Source organism: Meyerozyma guilliermondii, genomic scaffold (assembly GCF_000149425.1).
Source record: "Meyerozyma guilliermondii ATCC 6260 scaffold_2 genomic scaffold, whole genome shotgun sequence".
Classification (NCBI taxonomy): Eukaryota; Fungi; Ascomycota; class Pichiomycetes; order Serinales; family Debaryomycetaceae; genus Meyerozyma; species Meyerozyma guilliermondii.
In genome coordinates, this window is record NW_001809799.1 from 643,828 (window position 1) to 662,722 (window position 18,895).

The following is an 18,895-nucleotide window of genomic DNA, read 5'->3' on the forward strand; positions in this document are numbered from 1 at the left end:
CATGCTGTGGAGGGAGAAAGACAATTGAAACTTCAATTGGAGATAATCGGAAAGAGTATGAAAGATTTAGGGTCGCTTTTATACAAGCTCAATGTGACCGCTGTGGCCGAGTTGTGTGACGATGACTTTGAAGAGCACGTTCTTGAGTATACCAAGGACAAATCAGGGCTTTATTTGCATGGACTCAATTTTAACACTATCCAATTCAAGTCGTACCCAATGGATAAAGTGGATGCATTTGCACGGGAATGGGGGTTTATTCCAACAGCATACTTTATAAAGAACGACTTTGACTCGTTGTGGGACTTTCTCAACAAAGCAGCGGAAACAGGGACTTATGAAGGACAAGAAGTGGAAGGATTTGTGATTCGATGTCGAGAAAACGGCAATGACTTCTTCTTCAAGTACAAATTTGAAGAACCCTATCTTCTCTACCGTCAGTTCCGTGAGACTACCAGAGCCCTCATGCGTGGAGAACCCATACCTGAGATTGTTGCAAAGCAAAAAAAACACAACTACATCATTGGCAAGTACCTTGATTTTACCGAGGCTCTTTTTGAGAAAGAACCGGTTTTGATGGATCAGTTTAATGATAACCACAGTATCATCAAGGTCAGAAAGTTGTTCATGGAAAAGTTTGGTTTGAGTACCAACAACGGGATGGAGTTGTTGAGCTACGATAAACTTGATGAACAAATGAAAACCTTATCTGTTGGAGAGGTGGTGTACAAGTATGTCATAGTCCCAATATCGACTATTGGATGTGGTAAAACCACTACGTTTTCCACTTTAACAGGCATTTTCCCCGAATGGGGCCATGTTCAGAACGACGATATTAGCAAGTCGAGCAAGCAAAAACTCGTGGATAGAACCTTGGCGATGCTCAGACACCGTGACGTTGTTTTCAGCGACAGAAACAATCACCAATTTAGAGAAAGAGCCCAGCTTTTCAAACAGACGAATCAAGTTCGATCCAAGTATTTGCCGGCAAATGTTGTGATAAAGTTTGTGGCTGCAAATTTTGTGCCGAACGATCTCAGTGAGGAAGAATTGTGGAATGTCACCTACAAAAGAGTGGCATTACGGGGCGATAACCACCAGTCCATAAAGTTTAGTGAAGATAGAAAACTTGCAGAGAGTGTCATGGAGGGGTTTGTTCGTCGGTTTCAGCCATTGAATGTTGAAAGAGAGCCAGATTCGAATTTTGACCATGTTATCAATTTGAGTCTTGGGAAAGATTCATCGTTGCAAAATGCGAAAAAGATATTGAGTGAATTAAGAATAATCACTGGTATGGAAATTAAACTGGTAGCAGACACCGAGTTCCAAGAGTCATTCGAAAAAGCATTGGGGTACACACCATCGTTTACCAAGACATTTAGTAAACCGAAACCGGAGGCTGAGGCACCCAAAAAAAAAGAAAAAAAAGTCACCTACTACGGCATTAAAGTATCCCATCCCAAAGACTTGGTAAACACTGTGAATGGTTCACTGACGTCTGAGCTATGGGAGCTGTTGAAAACAGAAAATCTCGTCCAAAAAGAGTTTCATGTCACTCTTGCGCATACTGCTTCGGCGTCCACCGAGGAAGGTCAAAAGGTATGGAATGGCATTGCGGGGCTTTTCGGCTCTCCACAGCCTAAAAACAAGAAGCAGAAGCAAGTTTTGGTCGATTTTTACTGCGATATCCAGCTTCAAAAACTCATCTTTTGGAACAAACATCTTGTATGTATCGAAGTGGGAGTCCCCAAATTTTACGATTCCGAGTTCAACTCAATTGACCACCCACCGCTCAAGCAGACCCTCCACATAACATTGGGAACCGCTGGGCCCGAAATCAAGCCGGTTTTGTCAAACAAGGTACTTGAAGAATTAGCAGCCAATCCAGCATTAACAGAACTAGATGGTGAAGAGGTTAGCACCCAACCCATCGAGGGACTGCTCGAGAAACAGAGGTGTTTTTGTTTCTACTAGCAAATATCTAATTGCATCTCATTATAACTCAGTGATCTCATCTTAATATAATTTGCAACCTTGAATCTTTTCGCAACCATTTCAACTCTGATTTCGCATTTTCAACTTTGGCCGCAAAATATCGCTGACAAATGTTGAGAAAGTTAATACTTCCCAGAACCATGGTAGTCACTAGGAAGCAAACATTAACCACCGTCACAGTAAAGGAGGATCCTACCTCGCCGGTGAAGGTCAAAAAGACAAAAAAAACCACCGTTACCGTCAAAAAACCGTATCTTGAAGATGCAATTCTGTTCATCAAAGTTCCCGAAAATTTGGAATTGCCCAAAGATTTCGTCGAATACCATACGAAAGACTTCATTGAGGCAGCTAGACATATAATCAAAAAGGATCCTTCTTTATATCGTTCGATAGTATACAAAACGTTTCCTCACTACAAAAAGGAAGGCAGTGAAATTGTCAAGAGTGATCAAGAACTAATACTCAGCTACTGGCACTCGCTTATATCGAGCGTGGTGAGTCAGCAGATATCGGGCCTGGCAGCAAGGTCCATCATGAACAAGTTTGAAGCTCTTTTTGATGGAGAACCAACCCCGCTGAAAACGCTCACTTTTACCTTTGATGAGCTAAGAGAAGTGGGACTTTCCAGGATGAAAATATCCTATGTTCAAAGCATCAGCGAGGCATTTTCGGATCCCAATTCAAACCTTTGTAAGGTGCTGTTTTACAGGGACGCACCATTGGAAGAAGTTGTGAAGGAATTAGTTTCGTTGAAAGGAATAGGAGAATGGTCAGCTAAAATGTTTGCACTTTTCACCTTGAATGAGTGGGATGTGTTTGCTCACGATGACTTGGGAGTAGCAAGGGGCATGGCTCGTTATCTTACTAAAAGACCAGAGCTTTTGAAACAAATTAAAGAAGAGGTTCAACAGAACGAAGAAATGAAGGCACTTTTAAAGAAAAAACCAAAGTTCGCTACTACAAAACAGAGAGATTGGGTACCACTCCACGACCAGTACTTGATACAAGGAGCAAGAAAATTCAGCCCGTACATGCTGGTGTTCATGTTGTTAATGTGGAGATTATCTGCTACCAATATCGATGTTCTCGAAGCAGCTAAGTCTGAACAGTGAAAGAAAATTACAATCACAAATTTTAAGAGCTGTGTGACTTTCAAGGATACGTTAATGAATCAAGGCAATGAAAAGTTATGACAAAATGCGAAAGACTAATTCACACTATGACCAAAACAAAAGCCTGGTGATGTGTCTATAATATTTCAAAACAATGACTACAGGCCAAATGATGCCTGCCACGAGCCTGCAAAAACATGAAAATGAAACCGTAACGACCTATCATTCCATGCTAATATTCGGAAAACCCTGCCAAAGAAGTATAATCTACCAACATTACCAATTGTACATCAGAAAAAGTTGTCATATTTTCACCATAGGAGCATTATGAGTCCTAAGAACGCTAGCTTGTCGATACAAGTTATTGACCCCATACTCTCACCTCCAATGGAAATACATTCTTGCAGCTGGTTCCGTTCCAAGTTTCTGATTTTGGTGAGCTCTTCGTCTATTTCAGCAAAGCCATAGTCGAGATTGGTACGCAAAAATGAAAGATCGGCTTCATTGAATCCTTTGGTGTCGACCAAGTACCGAATAAATGCCTGTCTATCAAACGTTGGCATTATGGGCATACGAACTTCTTGGACGTGTGTTGAAGTTACTTCGCTGTTATCCTTGGAAGTGATTAGTTTGGTCCATCCTTTGAGATCATCCTTTGCCTCGAAATCTTGGTAGCTGGTGATTTTTGATTTGAGCTTACTATTGTCATGAGGCTCGGAAGTTGGCTTAGGTTTTGCCAATTTGTGTTCCTTGCCCTTATTTCGCAAATTGATCAAGAAATCGTTGACCCAGGCAGTTTTGGATGTAATAGTAAGCACAGGTTCTTTCGAGGTGGAATTGGTGAGGTGCGGCTCGGACCCCGGTTTCAGGCGAGGAACTTTTTGTGACGAAAATATGTTTCCAAACGGCAATCGCAGTGCTGAAAGCCGCAGGTTACCGTCTGGGGTATTTCGGGATCGTATTAATTCTTTGGGCATTTGCGGCACCTTTTTCAAGGTGCCCATTTTTGTCCTAATGGAGTGGCCATTTAGGGCCAAAAGCGGTGGGATGAGAAACGCAAACCAAAAGATCAAGAGCATGAAGATTCAGCAGCAATTGGTTCAAGTGGTTTCAGGTATGAGTTAATGGCTTAAGTTCAACTGGTACAAACAGGTTTGTGGCTACGATTTGCAGCCGCACCCACCTGCATAGATCTTACGCAGGTCCCTTCCGTATTTGGAGATGGCCAACACGTTTTGGGACATCGGAAGATCGACAAGATGTATCCGAAGATTCCGGATAACGCAATGGTTAATGCAGCGAAGGCAGCGAATGAGTGGACGAGTGCACTGGGTGCGCTTATGTGATCCAAAATCGTCCCAGTAGTGCGTTCATGTCAACTGTTTCAGGCTGGAACGTGCAGCGCGCTGGCTCTGCCAGAAATGAGAGCGAGCCAAGAATAAAAACAAATCTTGTTAACAACCGAGAAATTCTTAAGATCAAACCAAAACTTTTCAAAAGTATATACAACAAAATAAGCATAGACATTTTTCAGTTTCAAATTTACTTTTGTCCAATTCCCGCCCATCCAATTGGCGTTTCAAACCTTAATTGTGCTCTGTGCAGTTTGCTTCATAAACGATTTCACACATTCTCTATCGACAACATTAACGAAACTATACCAAAAACTTTACCCAATTCCATCGCAAACTACAATCCTTCCACCAATTCAATTCTTGCTCTGGTGTTGCAATTTTCATTCCTGCAGACAACCCCGCCCCTTGTTTGAATCCAGGCTTAAACTGTTGTCTCACCCTCTGCCAACACCAGTCCCTTTTTGCTCCTGCCGTGGTATTATTGACCTTGGTGACTCGCGTGCCCTAGTGTGAGTCGGCGCATGCTCCAACTATAGTCTTGAATCGAAAAGACGTACCTTCGCTTATAAAAAACCCAATCCACACACGTCCATCTTCATCATGTCCCGCCGCAGTTCTGTGTCTTCCCAGCAAAATTCTCGGTCGCTATCAACAGACGAGCTTCTCACCGTGGATAGCAAGTTTATTCCACGCGCCGCAAAGCGCTCCGATGACGGATTCCACAAGGCTGGAAGCACCTACTATTTTCCAAATGGCGAGATTTTTCGACCCAGAAACTCTCCGCATAGAAAAAACCGTCCTGCTCGATACCCAAAGTCAAACTCACTCAAGGGTTCCTACCATTACATTCCTCCGTCCCTGGCACCAGAAACTACTGGTGTACCACCTAATGCTACATTCCCCAGTCGCGGCCATCATCCCGCCCACGTCAACGGCCAAGGATATCCTGCACCAAGTCAGCAATACCCTAGAAACCAACCTCTGGGCCACCCAGGCGGCCTCTCAAGCCATCCGAACAGCAACCTAATTCCTCGCTCGTCATCTATGGTTTCCATGAACTCTTCCATATCAATCCAGACAGCACCACCATACGTTCCTCGTTCAAGCTCGTTCACAAACGTTAAAAAGGCATCGCAGCAACACCTCGCACACTCTCTCCGCTCCAACAGAATAGACACCCCGACAAATATCAACATCCAACATTTGACTCCCACCACCCTGCATTCGCCCCGAATGGCGTCCAAACCAACTTTTCAGTCAAACAATATCTTGAGAAACAGCTCATCGCTCTCGATCGCTTCAGCAGAACTCCCTGTGGACACACCTACTCACCATAATTCCGACTCCAATCCGTCTAGTCTCTCAAACTACACCCTCAACCGCTCAATGTCAAACACCCCACAGACTTCTATCAATACGTCTGTCGACGACGTGGGCAACCCTTTGACTAAAACACCAAAATCAGACCCTTCGAGTGATATATCCAAGTCAAACTCATTGGAGAGTATCCGTGAAACTGAAGTCAACACTATCACAAGCAGCGATGCAGTTAGCTCGCAGAAATCTTTCACGATCTCCAAGCCTGTCCTCTCCTCGGTTGATAGCGAAGAATCCTCTTCTTTCGAAAGCGCAGTCGAGCCAAATCTCAGTACATTGGAGGAAGAAGCAGACAAAGCATCGATTCCTGATACTCACACAGTGACCATTGAATCATTGAGAGAACATGAGTATCCGGAAGCAAACTTGGACATGGATCTGGTGCACGAGGTTTCTGAAGCTTCTTACGAACCTTCACCAGAGACCGAAAATCAGTCTGAGGTTACGCCAGTAGATCCTAATGGTGTACTGGGTCTGGGTCTGGGTCTGGATAACGACCTGGATCACGGTGACGATACCAACTCGGGAAACTCTCAATCTGAATGCGACTCTGCTTCCAGCCGTACGTTAAATGAGACTCATTCATATGAAGAAAATGCGGCCGCTAAAAGTAATCGCGATGAGTCTGCGAGTGATGGGCCTGCTAATAACGTGCCTGAAGAACCAGAAAATGTGCAGTCAGATAAAGGGCACTCAGATGAACATAAACTAGGTTCATCTTCCTCCAATAAGAACGGCTTGACAATAAGCGTTCCCACGAAAGACGAAATTGCATCTCTTCCCTCGCCAAACGATTTAAAGACACCTAAGGATCGCATTACCGCTTCCTCGAGTACAAAATCATTTGAATCGGTAAGCCGATTGATTGAAGGTTACCTGAACGATTACGAGTCTTCTCCAAATGGATCTGTTAAAACTCCAAAGACCAACTTTTTTGACTTTCATAAAGATGACGCATTTGATCGCTTCCTCAATGACGAACAGGGTACCCCACCTAGAGGTGATGTCGCCGTTGTTGGTAATAAAATCCGCAAGCATGAACGGTCGGTTTCCTCCATCAGCTCCTTCAACGAAGTTTTGAATGAGTCTAAACGTAACTCTCAGTATGGTGACATGGGCTCACCAATTCCTCATGACAAGAGGCTGCATAAGGTTTCTCCTGACCGGAATTCATTACCTCCTCCAGATACCTCTATAATAGGCTCGTCTCCTCAGTCGAGTAAGAACTCGATAATTAGTTCCAATCCTAATTTGACAGCGAAGGAAGCTCCTATGCCCCCTATTGCACAGGTGCAATCGGAACAATCTGAAATAAGCCATTCGGAGCTCTTGTCTACTCCTAAAGATAAAGATGTGGAAATCACTGATTCTGTGATAAAGGGTATGCCATTGGAGTCATCTCCAGAACCACCGACTCCAATCTCGAAAGATAATACTCCAAAGAAGGTGCCCACTGTTACCAGATCCATGTTGGATGTTGTTGAGGACGTGGTAGAAAAGAAGCCTGAAGACTCGGCGACCAAGAAAGAATTCACCATAAACGTTCCAAAATACAATAAGGATTTTGACAAGGCACTTCCTCTTCTGCCAACGGTGAAGCCCAAAGGGATTATCACAAACGAAAAAGAAGAGACACAAAAGCCCAAGTCACCCGTCGAACCAAAGGCTCCACTGCCTCGAAAATCGCCTCTGAAGCCCAAATCCTTACCAAATTTGTCACCATCTACGTCCACGTCCAACTTTAAGCTGTTCTGGAAGAAATTCAAAGGTGATAAGCAACCAGTGTCCAAGCCACAAACCAAAGAACGGACAGAGAAAAAGATCTCTTTCTTTGCAAAGGTACCCAAATTTCGCCAAAGTGAAGAACGGTTGCCAGTTGTAAAGGAACCAATTGTTGCTCCGGTACTGCAACCGCCCGCGCGAGAACAGCTGCTAGTACGCAATTCTATTTACGACTTGACACTAACGAAGCTTCCAACAATAGAGGCAGACTCTAGTCTTCTTGATGATGTCTTGAACAGCTTTAATGAGACCATGGGTTCCGATCGTGCCAAAGCAGTGGACTCTGATGGTGTTACCATGGAACCATTTCTACGGGACGATGAATTGACAAGAGATCAGATTGAAGATCAGCAGAAGCGTGATCAGATTCCGAACGATGAAGCTGAAGACGAGAATGAAGCTAATAATGAGGAAGGTCTGAGCCATTCGCAAGATAACTCAGACGAGGCGTATATTGATGAGAATTTGCGATACTTGCAAGAGGAGCTACTTTGGCCCATTGATTCTGATTTTAAGGCACTCGAAGACCCAAAGTTCCCAGCGAGACGAAAGTCATATGACACGATCAGACGTTCAATGGTATTCGATGCCGAGCCTGATTCAGAGACTTTCGTGTTGGAAAACTACGAGTTGAAGAACTTGTTCGATAACACTACTGAACAACAGCGTAAGCGTTTACCATTCCACCTCAAGCATATTGGGCAATTCACTGATTTTGATCGTCTTGAGATTCTGGCAGAAAAGTTTTCTATGACCCCGGTGGTTCCCAAGCCCAAGCCATGTGCAGCCATGGCACCAATTCTCAAGACTAGTGGAACTTCCAAACCACGCAGATCGGTGGAATTTTCAAGGAAAATATCCATAACTGAAACGTTCTCTCCTGACTTCTACAAGAGGTACAACAAGTCCTGTGACCCAGTACACCTTGACGGAGTCCGCTCGAGATTTTGAAGATCAAGAGTGAGTTGAACACCTACCAAATGCAGTGTAATGTTGGTGCACCGAAAGAATTCACAACAAAATACCCATTTCCTTTTATTAAAATATTATGAACCCTAATACATTGCCGTTCAACTTCCCACGGGTAATATACTCTGTAATTCCAAATTTCGAAAAGAAGGTAAAGTGAATATGATAGTGGTGATCAGGAGGATTGTCAATCTTGAAGTAGATTTCTACAAATGGGAAGAAACTGCGGGAGTTATCTGCAAGTTGGGCAAAATACTTGCCAGTTAAGAATTTGATCTTGTATACTCCTGGTTTCAAGTCAGTATGTTGGTTTTGTTTCAAACCAATTTTTGCCTGGTTTTCACTAGACAATTGTGGGTCGTATACCCAGTTCTTAATTCTGCCATCGGCGTCGGTTTTGGCCATGGCGAACAAGGTTCCAGATCCGAGTTCATAAGCCAGTTCATTCACCGGATTGTCGATTTCCGGTGCCATATAGTAGAGCGAGCACGTCACATTGGCTGCAGGCTTGCCAATTGCTGTGTCGAGGATGTGGCATGTAATCGGAGACACAGACATAATGAGGATTTGTGAAATTCTTATCTTTATCGGACATGGCCGAAGGGGTTGAATGCAGGAGCTCAGGTTTTTTGGCCTGCATATGTCCACGACTTCTCCTTTGAGTCGTAGTTCCAGAGTCCAATGTCACACAAGTCGTAGTCTAGCAACCACGTTATAATTCCGTTGAGTATTTTGTGGTCAATTTTGGTGGTGTAAAGTGGCTTTAGAGATTTAAGAAACTCATTAAGCATGAATGGCTGGTTTTGTAGTTTCAGATTCTGAAGTCGAAGTTTGGCTCCTATGGCTAATTGGTGGAGTGCCTGCGGGCAGATAACTTCATTGTTGTCCATGGCAAGCAAGCCATATTCATTTAGCTCGCCGATAGCTTCAGCAAAGTACTGTGCAATGCCATTGGGTGGTGCAAACTCTAGTAAGTAACCATTAGTCAGAAGGTCCACTAAAGTTATATTTTCGCAGCCGTTATTGAGAAAGTGAAAAATTATTGCCAAGCAAAGTTCAAAACGCTTGTCTTCGACTGTGGTTTTGATCTCAATTTCCTCGAGTTCGTCATCTTCAGAATGAATAGATATGACATCTGGATCAGTATTTGGCTGGACTTCATTCTCTAGTACAACCAGATTGAATGACTGCAAAATTTGAACATAATCACGACCCAATACCCACGGCTCCAGAAGCACTTTTTGGCGATACTGTAAGGTGTGATTCCACCAATCTACCTCAAGATCAAGTTCGGTTTGTCTGCTCAACATTTCAAAAGCATGGGCATTAACCATAGTTCTCTTATGGTATTCACTCACCAGTCCACATACAGCAAGATGACATCCATAATTTTCTCCAAATTTCAATCCCAGTAGCAAGTACAATGACTCGCGGACCTTTACTAGCACTGTCAGATTGATCCCAGAACAATCATCAACCTCCACCATAATATAATTTTTCTTATTCATACGGCCCGCCATATCAAAATCTTTATATGTTTCGCCTACAAGTTTTCCACATATTTTCACCTCCTTGAGTGGATAATTGTTTAGCATCACGTAGCCTTCCAGGTATCTACCAAAACCCACAGAACCGTACACAGACATGACATTTTTGGTATCATTAAGGTCAACATTGAGTAAAGGAACTGGAGCCAAGGAGGTTGGAGCAAGCGGAAAGTGTTCAGGAAGGTAGTATAGTCGGTCCTTGTCGTTGTGATGGATATATTTTCGCTTTTCCATGACTAGGTTTATGTGGTGAATGCATGCGATTTGATCTGTGGACAAATACGATTTGATCTTTGTGGATATTGATTTTGATCTCTGTGGATATTTACGATTTGATTCTTGTGGATATAGCTGAATATAATTCTTTATTGTGAATAGAATAGTATAGCGCACTTTTGAGATCTCTATTTTCGTGCTATGAACCGAGTCGTTATCAATGCTTCGCGTAAGAAAATCGCGAAGCTCATCGAAAATTTATCAAGATGGCTCTTTTTGAAGTAAAGGGATGGGACCTCAAACAGAAAGAAATTGTTTCTGGAGACCAAAGTAAAAGCAAAAAGAAGAAGAAGGCTAAGAAAAATGAACCTGTGGATCTTAAGGCTGTAAAGTCTGTAGATTTGGACGAAAAGGTTTCCAAAAAGAACGACAAAAGAACTCCTCAGCGAGAGAATAAGAGAAAAAACAACGAGGATGACGTTCCCAGAAAAAAGGCGAAGGCTCCCAGTGACACGAAGAAGGAAAAGGTGAAGTCTAAGGAGCCAGAAAATGCTCCTGCCAAAACTGATGCACCAAAACCTGCTGCCCCAATCATGAGTTTGAGAGGTAAATTGACTCCATTGCAACAAAAAATGATGGCAAAGCTCTCAGGATCGAGATTCAGATGGATAAACGAGCAACTATACACTATCAGTTCCGAGGAGGCATTAAAGTTGGTGGAAGAACAACCTTCGTTATTCGATGAGTACCATCAAGGTTTCCGTGAACAGGTTCAGTCTTGGCCTGAGAATCCAGTAGATGTTTTCGTTGACCAAATTCAAAAGCGTGGCCTGTCTCGTCCGGTAAATGCTCCTGGAGGACTTCCAGGAATTGTCAACGAGGGTAGAAAGCAAGTTGTGATAGCCGATATGGGATGTGGAGAAGCCCAGCTTGCGCTCGATGTTAACAAATTTATTGCGCAGCATAATAAGAAGAAGAAGAGAGGAGGTTTGGACATAAAAGTACACAGTTTTGACTTGAAGAAAGTGAATGACAGAATCACAGTCGCCGACATAAAACATGTACCTTTGCCAGATAATTCGTGCAGTATTGTGATCTTTTGTCTCGCATTGATGGGAACAAATTTTCTTGATTTTATCAAAGAAGCATACCGGATTTTGGCTCCTCGTGGAGAGCTTTGGATTGCTGAAATCAAGTCGAGATTCACTGAATCGGCAGAAGCAAGAACTATAAAACCAGAAGATGTTGGCCATGAGTTTGTGGAGGCATTGAAGCTTTGTGGATTCTTCCATAAAAACACAGATAACTCCAACAAAATGTTCACTAGATTCGAATTCTTCAAACCTCCTCCAGACATCATTGAGGAACGCCGAGCAAAATTGGAGAGAAGACACAAATTTATAGAACATGAGACTGAAAAAGAGGAACTTGAGTCGAGAAGAACAAAGGACCCAGAAGGTAACTGGCTTTTGAAGCCATGTATATATAAGAGGAGGTAGATTAAACCGAGGTGCACTAATTTTCATAGACAATCCCAAAACCATTCTAATCTTATTACTTCTTGTTTACTTCTTGTTAACTGAATATTAGAGTTGATTGATCTGTTCCTGCACTTAAGTTATCGATTGATGGCTTGACGTTTTCCCGCCAATACACCATAGCAACTCCACATTGACGTAATACCTATTTAAAAACAGCTCATGTATGCTGGTGATCAGCAATACCCCGATTCGATTATCTCAATTCAAGTCGAGATCGCCGATTCAAAATGAAGCCGATTTGATCGTTTTTGGTGAGTAGCCAGCGCGCACGTGATCCGTCGTGCAGCCAGCCTTGCGGCTCTGCTGGTGATGGCTGCGAATTTGTATGAAGACCAGCCTCAGATCATGTTAAATACGAACCAGTATATATACATCAGATCAGCTTGGCACTGACACCAAAATGTCTGATTATTACGGTCCTACACTTTTGTTCAGAAATAATGCCATTCGGCGGTTTAGTCCCGAACTTTCCCCAGTAGCTAGTATGAGCACATTCGATCTTCCACTAAGCAGTAATGGAAGCAATTGGCTCTTAAACGCTGAGAATCCAAGAGATACCGAGGTCATTAACAAGACCTGTTCGTTGAATAGGTTGAATATCAAGTCAAATTACTGGAAAATACCCGATGCCACCATGAACTTGACATCTATTGCTGTGAATAATGCTGGAACCAACGAACCAAAAATTGCTATATCGAGTGGTGCCAAGGAAGATAACTTGTTCTTGTACCAGCTCGACTTGGACAGCAATTTTTTAACCCACAGCAATACCATTACCCTTCCAAATATACACCTGATGCAGTGGGTCCCCAATCACAGCGACTACATGATTACGGGAAACAATAAGGGCTATGCCCATCTCGTGTCGCTTCCCAATGACGAAGAGCAGTCGGCCTCAATTTGCAAGAGGTTTAATCACAGAAAACATCTCAAGTCCATCGACGAAACTGTTCAGCAAAACCAGGCGGGAATTTCACGAATGGGGTTCACCAAGTCAGGAAACTTGTTGAGCAAGTACAACAACAGTTTGTTTCTTTGGGATATCCGTGATTGTGAAAGCCAAGAAAAGCCAAAACCGCTTTCGATTTCCAATATTTCTGGGTTGCACAATTTTGACCCAACTATCCATCAAAACTCATCTACGGTTGCAATTTGTGGTCGATTTGGTGTTTCGCTCTTCGACACAAGGCAGCCCAAGTTTGGAGTTCCCGCAAGCATCGTCCACCAAGCCAATAGAAGCAAAATGGGCTCCACAGTGGTCAAATGGTCACCAAAAGACGAATACGTATTTGCAGCGGCTCACAACGACGGTGTGGTACGGTTGTGGGATATAAGGCAGCAAGAGAGCTATGCAACGCTCGACGGTCACCAGGGTCGCAAGATTATTAGCATGGAGTGGAATAACGGAGATTTGTTCACCGGTGGAAAAGATGGAAATATTGTCCATTGGGACTTGCTGGGTGACAAAGAAGGAACCCCAGCAGTAGGAGAATGTGGACTCAAGGAAGGATTGAGTAGCGTGTACTTTGATCCAGTGAGAAATTCGTTGCAACAGAGAGTTTCGCAAAGGCAATGTGGTACGGTTCTACCAGCTTCCAACAGCACCATTGTGGCCATGGCATCAGTGGATCACGAAGACGACGTCAAGGTTTTATCTGTGGATTCCAGTTCGTTTTTCGGAGTTCATTCCAAGATTTATGATGCCGTCAAAGTTGATTTTGCAGCCAACAAATTATACTATAGCGACGAAGACATGCAATTGCTCATGTCCTCGGCCGAACCCTCACAATCCACCTTGGTTTGCGAGTCGCAGGAAGACCTCGCCGAGCCAACAAAACCATTATCCATCTCCCGTACTGCTTCCAAGTACGAAAATCCATTGCATACATTGTCTAACGACACCCTCACATCCGACACCGAGCCATGCAAGCTTAGCATTTCTCAATACGAGGTTCAATCCGAAGTTTCTGGCTTTGAAGACGAGTTCAATTTCACCCTCACAGAGCATTTCAACGAGTCTGCGTTATCGGTTGATACTGCTGTTTCGGTATCGTCTACGCCAGTACATTCTGCAACACCAAAGTTTGGTCCGGATTCCGCTCAACTCCCAGATTTATTCGATTCTGACTCGGCAACTTCATCTCCAGACTTTGCTCGTGCTCGCATAAACGACTCAAACACAACGCTCGACACCGCACCCACCATTGACGAGATCGACATGGCGGAACCCACTCACCAAAAACATACCAGTTTCACTCTTGATGACTTTACGCTACTTTTCCAGGACGATAAGAAGCACCACGAGCTCAGACAACCAGTAGCATTAACACATTAAACAATAAATACCATAGTATTTATAATAGTAAATTATAATACCGTTGTTCCTTCCTGCAGCAACCGAGCGCTCACCTCATCTCAGCCTCCCGGCCCGCCCCAACACCCGGTTGTGGTGCGGGTGAAATTAGAAAATCGAAACAATTACTACACCTCTAATACACACCCATAACGCAAGTCTTTTGGTGCTGTTATTTACATTGGAAACAAGTGCCTCGTGCTTAGTGATCTCAAACAACCCGTTGCCCTCTCTGGTCACTGATTACCCCTTGCATTGCAAAGCCCTCCTGCGTACGGTCCACCATGTCACGAAGCAAAATCAGTGTCAAGGTCGTTGCAGCAGAATCGCTTTACAAACGAGATGTATTTCGTCAACCAGACCCGTTTGCGGTAATCACGGTCGATGGATCCCAGACGAAAACGACAAAAACTGCTAAAAAGACGTTGAATCCGTATTGGAATGAAACATTCACATTTGACTCATCGGAAGATTCCATTCTTGTTATACAAGTTTTCGATCAAAAAAAGTTTAAGAAGAAAGACCAGGGCTTTTTAGGGGTTGTCAACATCCGTATAGGTGATGTGGTTGATCTTTCCCTTGCCTCGTCGGAGGAGACGATCACCAGGGACCTCAAAAAGAGCAACGAAAATTTGGCCGTCAGCGGAAAGATCATTGTTGTGATCTCCCATGAGAGCCAAAATTCTCGCAATGGTGTCTCCGGCTCTTCCCAGAATGCTTCGTCAGCACCGGCTATGGTGGCATCAACTACGCAGTCGTCTACCTTGCCAGTACCAGCTTCCAACGGTGATACAACGACGTCAAATGGCTCGGCAAGACAATACTCCTCGTTCGAAGACCAGTACGGCCGTCTTCCTCCTGGCTGGGAGAGACGGACTGACAACTTTGGACGTACATACTATGTGGATCACAACTCCAGAACCACCACCTGGCAACGTCCTACCCTTGACCAAACCGAATCGGAACGTGGTCAGCAACGGGAGGATGCTACCGAGGCGGAAAGAAGACAACATCGTGGCCGTACCCTTCCTGGAGAGGCCCCTCAGCTGCCTACAGTTCTGTCTGCCACATCTGGAAATGTCACCGTAAACTCCACCGGAGCCAATACTCCTGTCAGCCCCAGTGCTGCCGTGTCAATGGCATCTCTGGGAGCCACCACAAGTGGTTTGGGTGAGTTGCCTTCCGGGTGGGAGCAGCGTTTCACCAACGAAGGACGGCCATACTTTGTTGATCACAATACTAGAACTACTACGTGGGTTGATCCCCGTAGACAACAGTATATCCGTACTTTTGGACCCAACACCACGGTCCAGCAACAGCCGGTATCGCAATTGGGACCCTTGCCTTCTGGTTGGGAAATGAGGTTGACAAATACAGCAAGGGTGTATTTTGTCGATCATAACACCAAAACTACCACCTGGGATGATCCCAGACTTCCATCTTCGCTTGACCAAAATGTGCCTCAGTATAAACGTGATTTCCGTCGTAAGGTGATCTACTTTAGATCTCAACCTGCTCTTCGGATCTTACCTGGTCAATGCCATATAAAGGTCCGCAGAGATCATATATTTGAGGATTCATACCAAGAGATTATGCGCCAAACCCCAGAAGATTTGAAGAAGAGATTGATGATCAAATTCGACGGTGAAGAAGGTTTGGATTATGGAGGAGTGTCGAGAGAATTCTTCTTCTTGCTTTCACATGATATGTTCAACCCGTTCTACTGTTTATTTGAATACTCCTCGCATGACAACTATACGCTTCAATTCAATCCTAATTCGGGCATCAATCCCGAGCACTTGAACTACTTCAAATTTATCGGTAGAGTGGTGGGATTGGGTGTTTTCCACCGGCGTTTCTTGGATGCTTTCTTCGTTGGTGCATTGTACAAGATGATGTTACACAAGAAGGTTGTATTACAGGATATGGAAGGTGTGGATGCTGAATTTTTCAGATCGCTTAAATGGATTCTAGATAATGACATCACTGGAATATTAGATCTTACTTTCAGTGCTGAAGACGAAAGATTTGGAGAGATTGTGGAAGTTGATTTGAAAGAAAACGGACGCAATATCGAGGTGACAGAAGAGAATAAGCATGAATATGTGGAGCTCATCTCCGAATGGAAGATCTACAAACGAGTGGAGGAGCAATTTAAGGCATTTATTGACGGTTTCAATGAGTTGATCCCACAAGAGTTGGTCAATGTATTTGATGAGCGTGAACTCGAACTCTTAATCGGTGGTTTAGCAGAGATCGATGTGGAGGACTGGAAGAAGCATACCGATTATCGTGGATACCAAGAATCAGACCAAGTCATTCAATGGTTCTGGAAATGTATCAAAGAATGGGATTCCGAACAAAAGGCTCGTTTGCTTCAATTCACCACCGGTACCTCTAGAATTCCCGTCAATGGGTTCAAGGATCTTCAAGGTTCCGATGGTCCTAGACGCTTCACCATTGAAAAGGCGGGTGAACCTAACCAACTTCCCAAATCCCACACTTGTTTCAATAGAGTGGACTTACCGCCATATGCCGATTATGCAAGCTTGAAGCAAAAGTTAACGTTGGCTGTGGAGGAAACAGTTGGCTTTGGCCAGGAGTAGAGGTGTCATTATAATTTTATTAATTGCTTTATGTTAAAAATTGTAGGGGCCCAGAGAAGGCCGCAGATCGTTCGGCCCATAGATGCAAGATAGTCTGCACATAAGCCGTAGATCGCCCATAGACTGGCCCATAGCAACCGGCCGTAACCTAATTACAGTTTGTGGCCCAATACGCCGTTAGGTAATAATATGACTAAAGATCTGTCACGTTCTAGTCCGGCGCTTAATTTGTCCTCCCCGCCGGTTCCCCACCTGCATTATTAATTCTCGCAGCAAGTAGACTGCACAACTCCGAACTGTGGGGTATAAAGGCAGCGACGCCCCCAATCTTTTGTCAGTCAAATCATGCCCGATCTTTTTGACAACTTCTTTACAAGAATAGGAACTGCCATGAACGGCGGCAAGACTCGCCCTCACTACCTGGGTGCTTCACAAGTCAATACTGGCAAATTTTATAGTTATCACGAAAACGGATCCAACAATAGTTCTTGGTTGCCGACGTCCAAGAGCTTTAACAAGACAGTGAGTGGGTTGGACGAAATCAATAAGGGTAGAACTGAAAGAATGAACAGTGTGAACTCTATGAATTCTGAAGAGGGCATGACATCCAGGAAGGGATCGATCGTTGAGGAGTAGCATCAGCCACAGCAATATGAGCAATAGCACTAGTTAGCAACGTTAGCAGGACTAATATTTAGCAATTTATGATTGAGATTTTAAAAGCAGCAGAAAAACCGTCGCAAGAAGCTTCGCTCGCGAAGTCTTCTCTCAATGCTAGAAACCTCTGAATGATAGTCATCGTTCGCCGACATGGTTCCATATCTTCCGTACCGGCTTGCATCGTTTTCTTGACCTGAAGATTGGTAATTCGCTTTGAGCGGTGAGTGAGATTGTGGTCTTGGATTTCTGTTCAACAGACTGTCGGGATGAAGTCTAGCTTGACGACCATATGGCTGAGTGTTTGAAGATTGACGATGCTTATTTTGTGGAGGTTGTGGTGGATGGGGATTTCCATAACCATGTAAATTGGCCTTTCTATTGAGAGCTGCATCCCATCCTCGTCCTCCATTAAGATCCATCCAGTCATAGTGATTGTCCTCGGTAGCTTCGATGGAGATGAAAGCTTTGTCCATGAGCAGAATTAAGTAGGCGTAGTCTGGATCCTCGTCAAACTTGAGGTTTCGAACATACATGAGATATTGAGCAAACTGGATGGGGAACCCGTAGCAGAGTTCATTGATAGATGTGCTTTGCTTTTTGAGTCCAATTTTTTCGTACTTTTGCTTATTGGTAGGAGCCTTCAACCCTTGCCAAGGAAGAGATCCTCGCAAAAAGTACATGAACACATGGCCCAAGCTTTCGAGATCGTCTCTTCTCAGTTGCTCTCTTCCTAAATGGGTGTTTATAGACATGTACCTTGCGGTTCCACTGAGAGCCTTTTTTTCTCTATAAGGGATGTGATGTTTCGTTTTGGGATCACGGAACTGTTTCGCCATACCAAAGTCAACCACGAAAACCTGATTAGCATTGGGTGAACCCGGCTTTCCGATCAAAAAGTTATCTGGTTTAATATCACGATAGATAAGATTGGACTCATGAATCGATTGTACACGCGCAATCATCTGTTTTGCTACCTGAACAACCGTCTTTACCAGAAACTTGCGTCCACACCAGTCGAACAAATCTTCCAAAGAAGGACCTAATAAGTCAATTACCAAAATATTGTGCACGCCTTCTTGTCCAAAGAAGTATGCCTGGGGAATCCCCGGAATCCCATTCAATATTCTGTACGAGCGGTACTCGTCTCGAAGTTGCGGAGCTTCACATTTACGTGGTTCAAACTTTATGGCTACTTGTTGATTATTGAGAAGATTGACACCTTCAAAAATGATGCCAAAAGATCCCTCTCCTATCTTTTTACCGACTTTATAGTGGACACCCACTATGTTTGCCGAGCTGTTTGCCATTCCAAACCCTTGGTGGCCGTAAATTTACTGGGAAACCGTCGTGATGAAGTGATAACGTTTCTCCCTTTGTCGGGA

The 18,895-nt window shown here is 43.9% G+C and overlaps 11 protein-coding genes across 11 annotated transcripts; 7 read left to right on the top strand and 4 right to left on the bottom strand. All coding sequences in view use genetic code 12, as the record gives it.

Moving 5' to 3' along the window:
• Positions 1-57: 57 nt before the first annotated feature.
• LIG1 (tRNA ligase) lies at positions 58-1,974 on the top strand (the record flags this gene model as incomplete). Its single annotated transcript, XM_001485827.1, has 1 exon — positions 58-1,974. One exon carries the CDS (start codon positions 58-60, stop codon positions 1,972-1,974), a length of 1,917 nt encoding a protein of 638 aa, XP_001485877.2.
• Positions 1,975-2,105: 131 nt separating this feature from the next.
• PGUG_01549 (DNA-3-methyladenine glycosylase II) lies at positions 2,106-3,107 on the top strand (the record flags this gene model as incomplete). Its single annotated transcript, XM_001485828.1, has 1 exon — positions 2,106-3,107. One exon carries the CDS (start codon positions 2,106-2,108, stop codon positions 3,105-3,107), a length of 1,002 nt encoding a protein of 333 aa, XP_001485878.2.
• A 311-nt stretch (positions 3,108-3,418) lies between these two features.
• Positions 3,419-4,186, bottom strand: PGA46 (Pga46p; the record flags this gene model as incomplete). The annotated part of the gene is made up of 1 exon (XM_001485829.1): positions 3,419-4,186. The coding sequence occupies one exon, from the start codon at positions 4,184-4,186 to the stop codon at positions 3,419-3,421; it is 768 nt and encodes a 255-aa protein (XP_001485879.2).
• Positions 4,187-5,062: 876 nt separating this feature from the next.
• On the top strand, positions 5,063-8,572 carry PGUG_01551 (uncharacterized protein; the record flags this gene model as incomplete). Its single annotated transcript, XM_001485830.1, has 1 exon — positions 5,063-8,572. One exon carries the CDS (start codon positions 5,063-5,065, stop codon positions 8,570-8,572), a length of 3,510 nt encoding a protein of 1,169 aa, XP_001485880.2.
• An 87-nt stretch (positions 8,573-8,659) lies between these two features.
• PGUG_01552 (uncharacterized protein) lies at positions 8,660-9,148 on the bottom strand (the record flags this gene model as incomplete). The annotated part of the gene is made up of 1 exon (XM_001485831.1): positions 8,660-9,148. One exon carries the CDS (start codon positions 9,146-9,148, stop codon positions 8,660-8,662), a length of 489 nt encoding a protein of 162 aa, XP_001485881.2.
• Positions 9,149-9,210: 62 nt separating this feature from the next.
• STN1 (Stn1p) lies at positions 9,211-10,371 on the bottom strand (the record flags this gene model as incomplete). Its single annotated transcript, XM_001485832.1, has 1 exon — positions 9,211-10,371. The coding sequence occupies one exon, from the start codon at positions 10,369-10,371 to the stop codon at positions 9,211-9,213; it is 1,161 nt and encodes a 386-aa protein (XP_001485882.2).
• Positions 10,372-10,619: 248 nt separating this feature from the next.
• On the top strand, positions 10,620-11,852 carry RRP8 (25S rRNA (adenine645-N1)-methyltransferase; the record flags this gene model as incomplete). The annotated part of the gene is made up of 1 exon (XM_001485833.1): positions 10,620-11,852. One exon carries the CDS (start codon positions 10,620-10,622, stop codon positions 11,850-11,852), a length of 1,233 nt encoding a protein of 410 aa, XP_001485883.2.
• A 442-nt stretch (positions 11,853-12,294) lies between these two features.
• On the top strand, positions 12,295-14,229 carry DSE1 (Dse1p; the record flags this gene model as incomplete). The annotated part of the gene is made up of 1 exon (XM_001485834.1): positions 12,295-14,229. One exon carries the CDS (start codon positions 12,295-12,297, stop codon positions 14,227-14,229), a length of 1,935 nt encoding a protein of 644 aa, XP_001485884.2.
• A 302-nt stretch (positions 14,230-14,531) lies between these two features.
• On the top strand, positions 14,532-16,853 carry RSP5 (NEDD4 family E3 ubiquitin-protein ligase; the record flags this gene model as incomplete). Its single annotated transcript, XM_001485835.1, has 1 exon — positions 14,532-16,853. One exon carries the CDS (start codon positions 14,532-14,534, stop codon positions 16,851-16,853), a length of 2,322 nt encoding a protein of 773 aa, XP_001485885.2.
• A 345-nt stretch (positions 16,854-17,198) lies between these two features.
• PGUG_01557 (uncharacterized protein) lies at positions 17,199-17,489 on the top strand (the record flags this gene model as incomplete). Its single annotated transcript, XM_001485836.1, has 1 exon — positions 17,199-17,489. One exon carries the CDS (start codon positions 17,199-17,201, stop codon positions 17,487-17,489), a length of 291 nt encoding a protein of 96 aa, XP_001485886.2.
• An 80-nt stretch (positions 17,490-17,569) lies between these two features.
• On the bottom strand, positions 17,570-18,820 carry PGUG_01558 (casein kinase; the record flags this gene model as incomplete). Its single annotated transcript, XM_001485837.1, has 1 exon — positions 17,570-18,820. One exon carries the CDS (start codon positions 18,818-18,820, stop codon positions 17,570-17,572), a length of 1,251 nt encoding a protein of 416 aa, XP_001485887.2.
• Between the last annotated feature and the right edge of the window lie 75 nt (positions 18,821-18,895).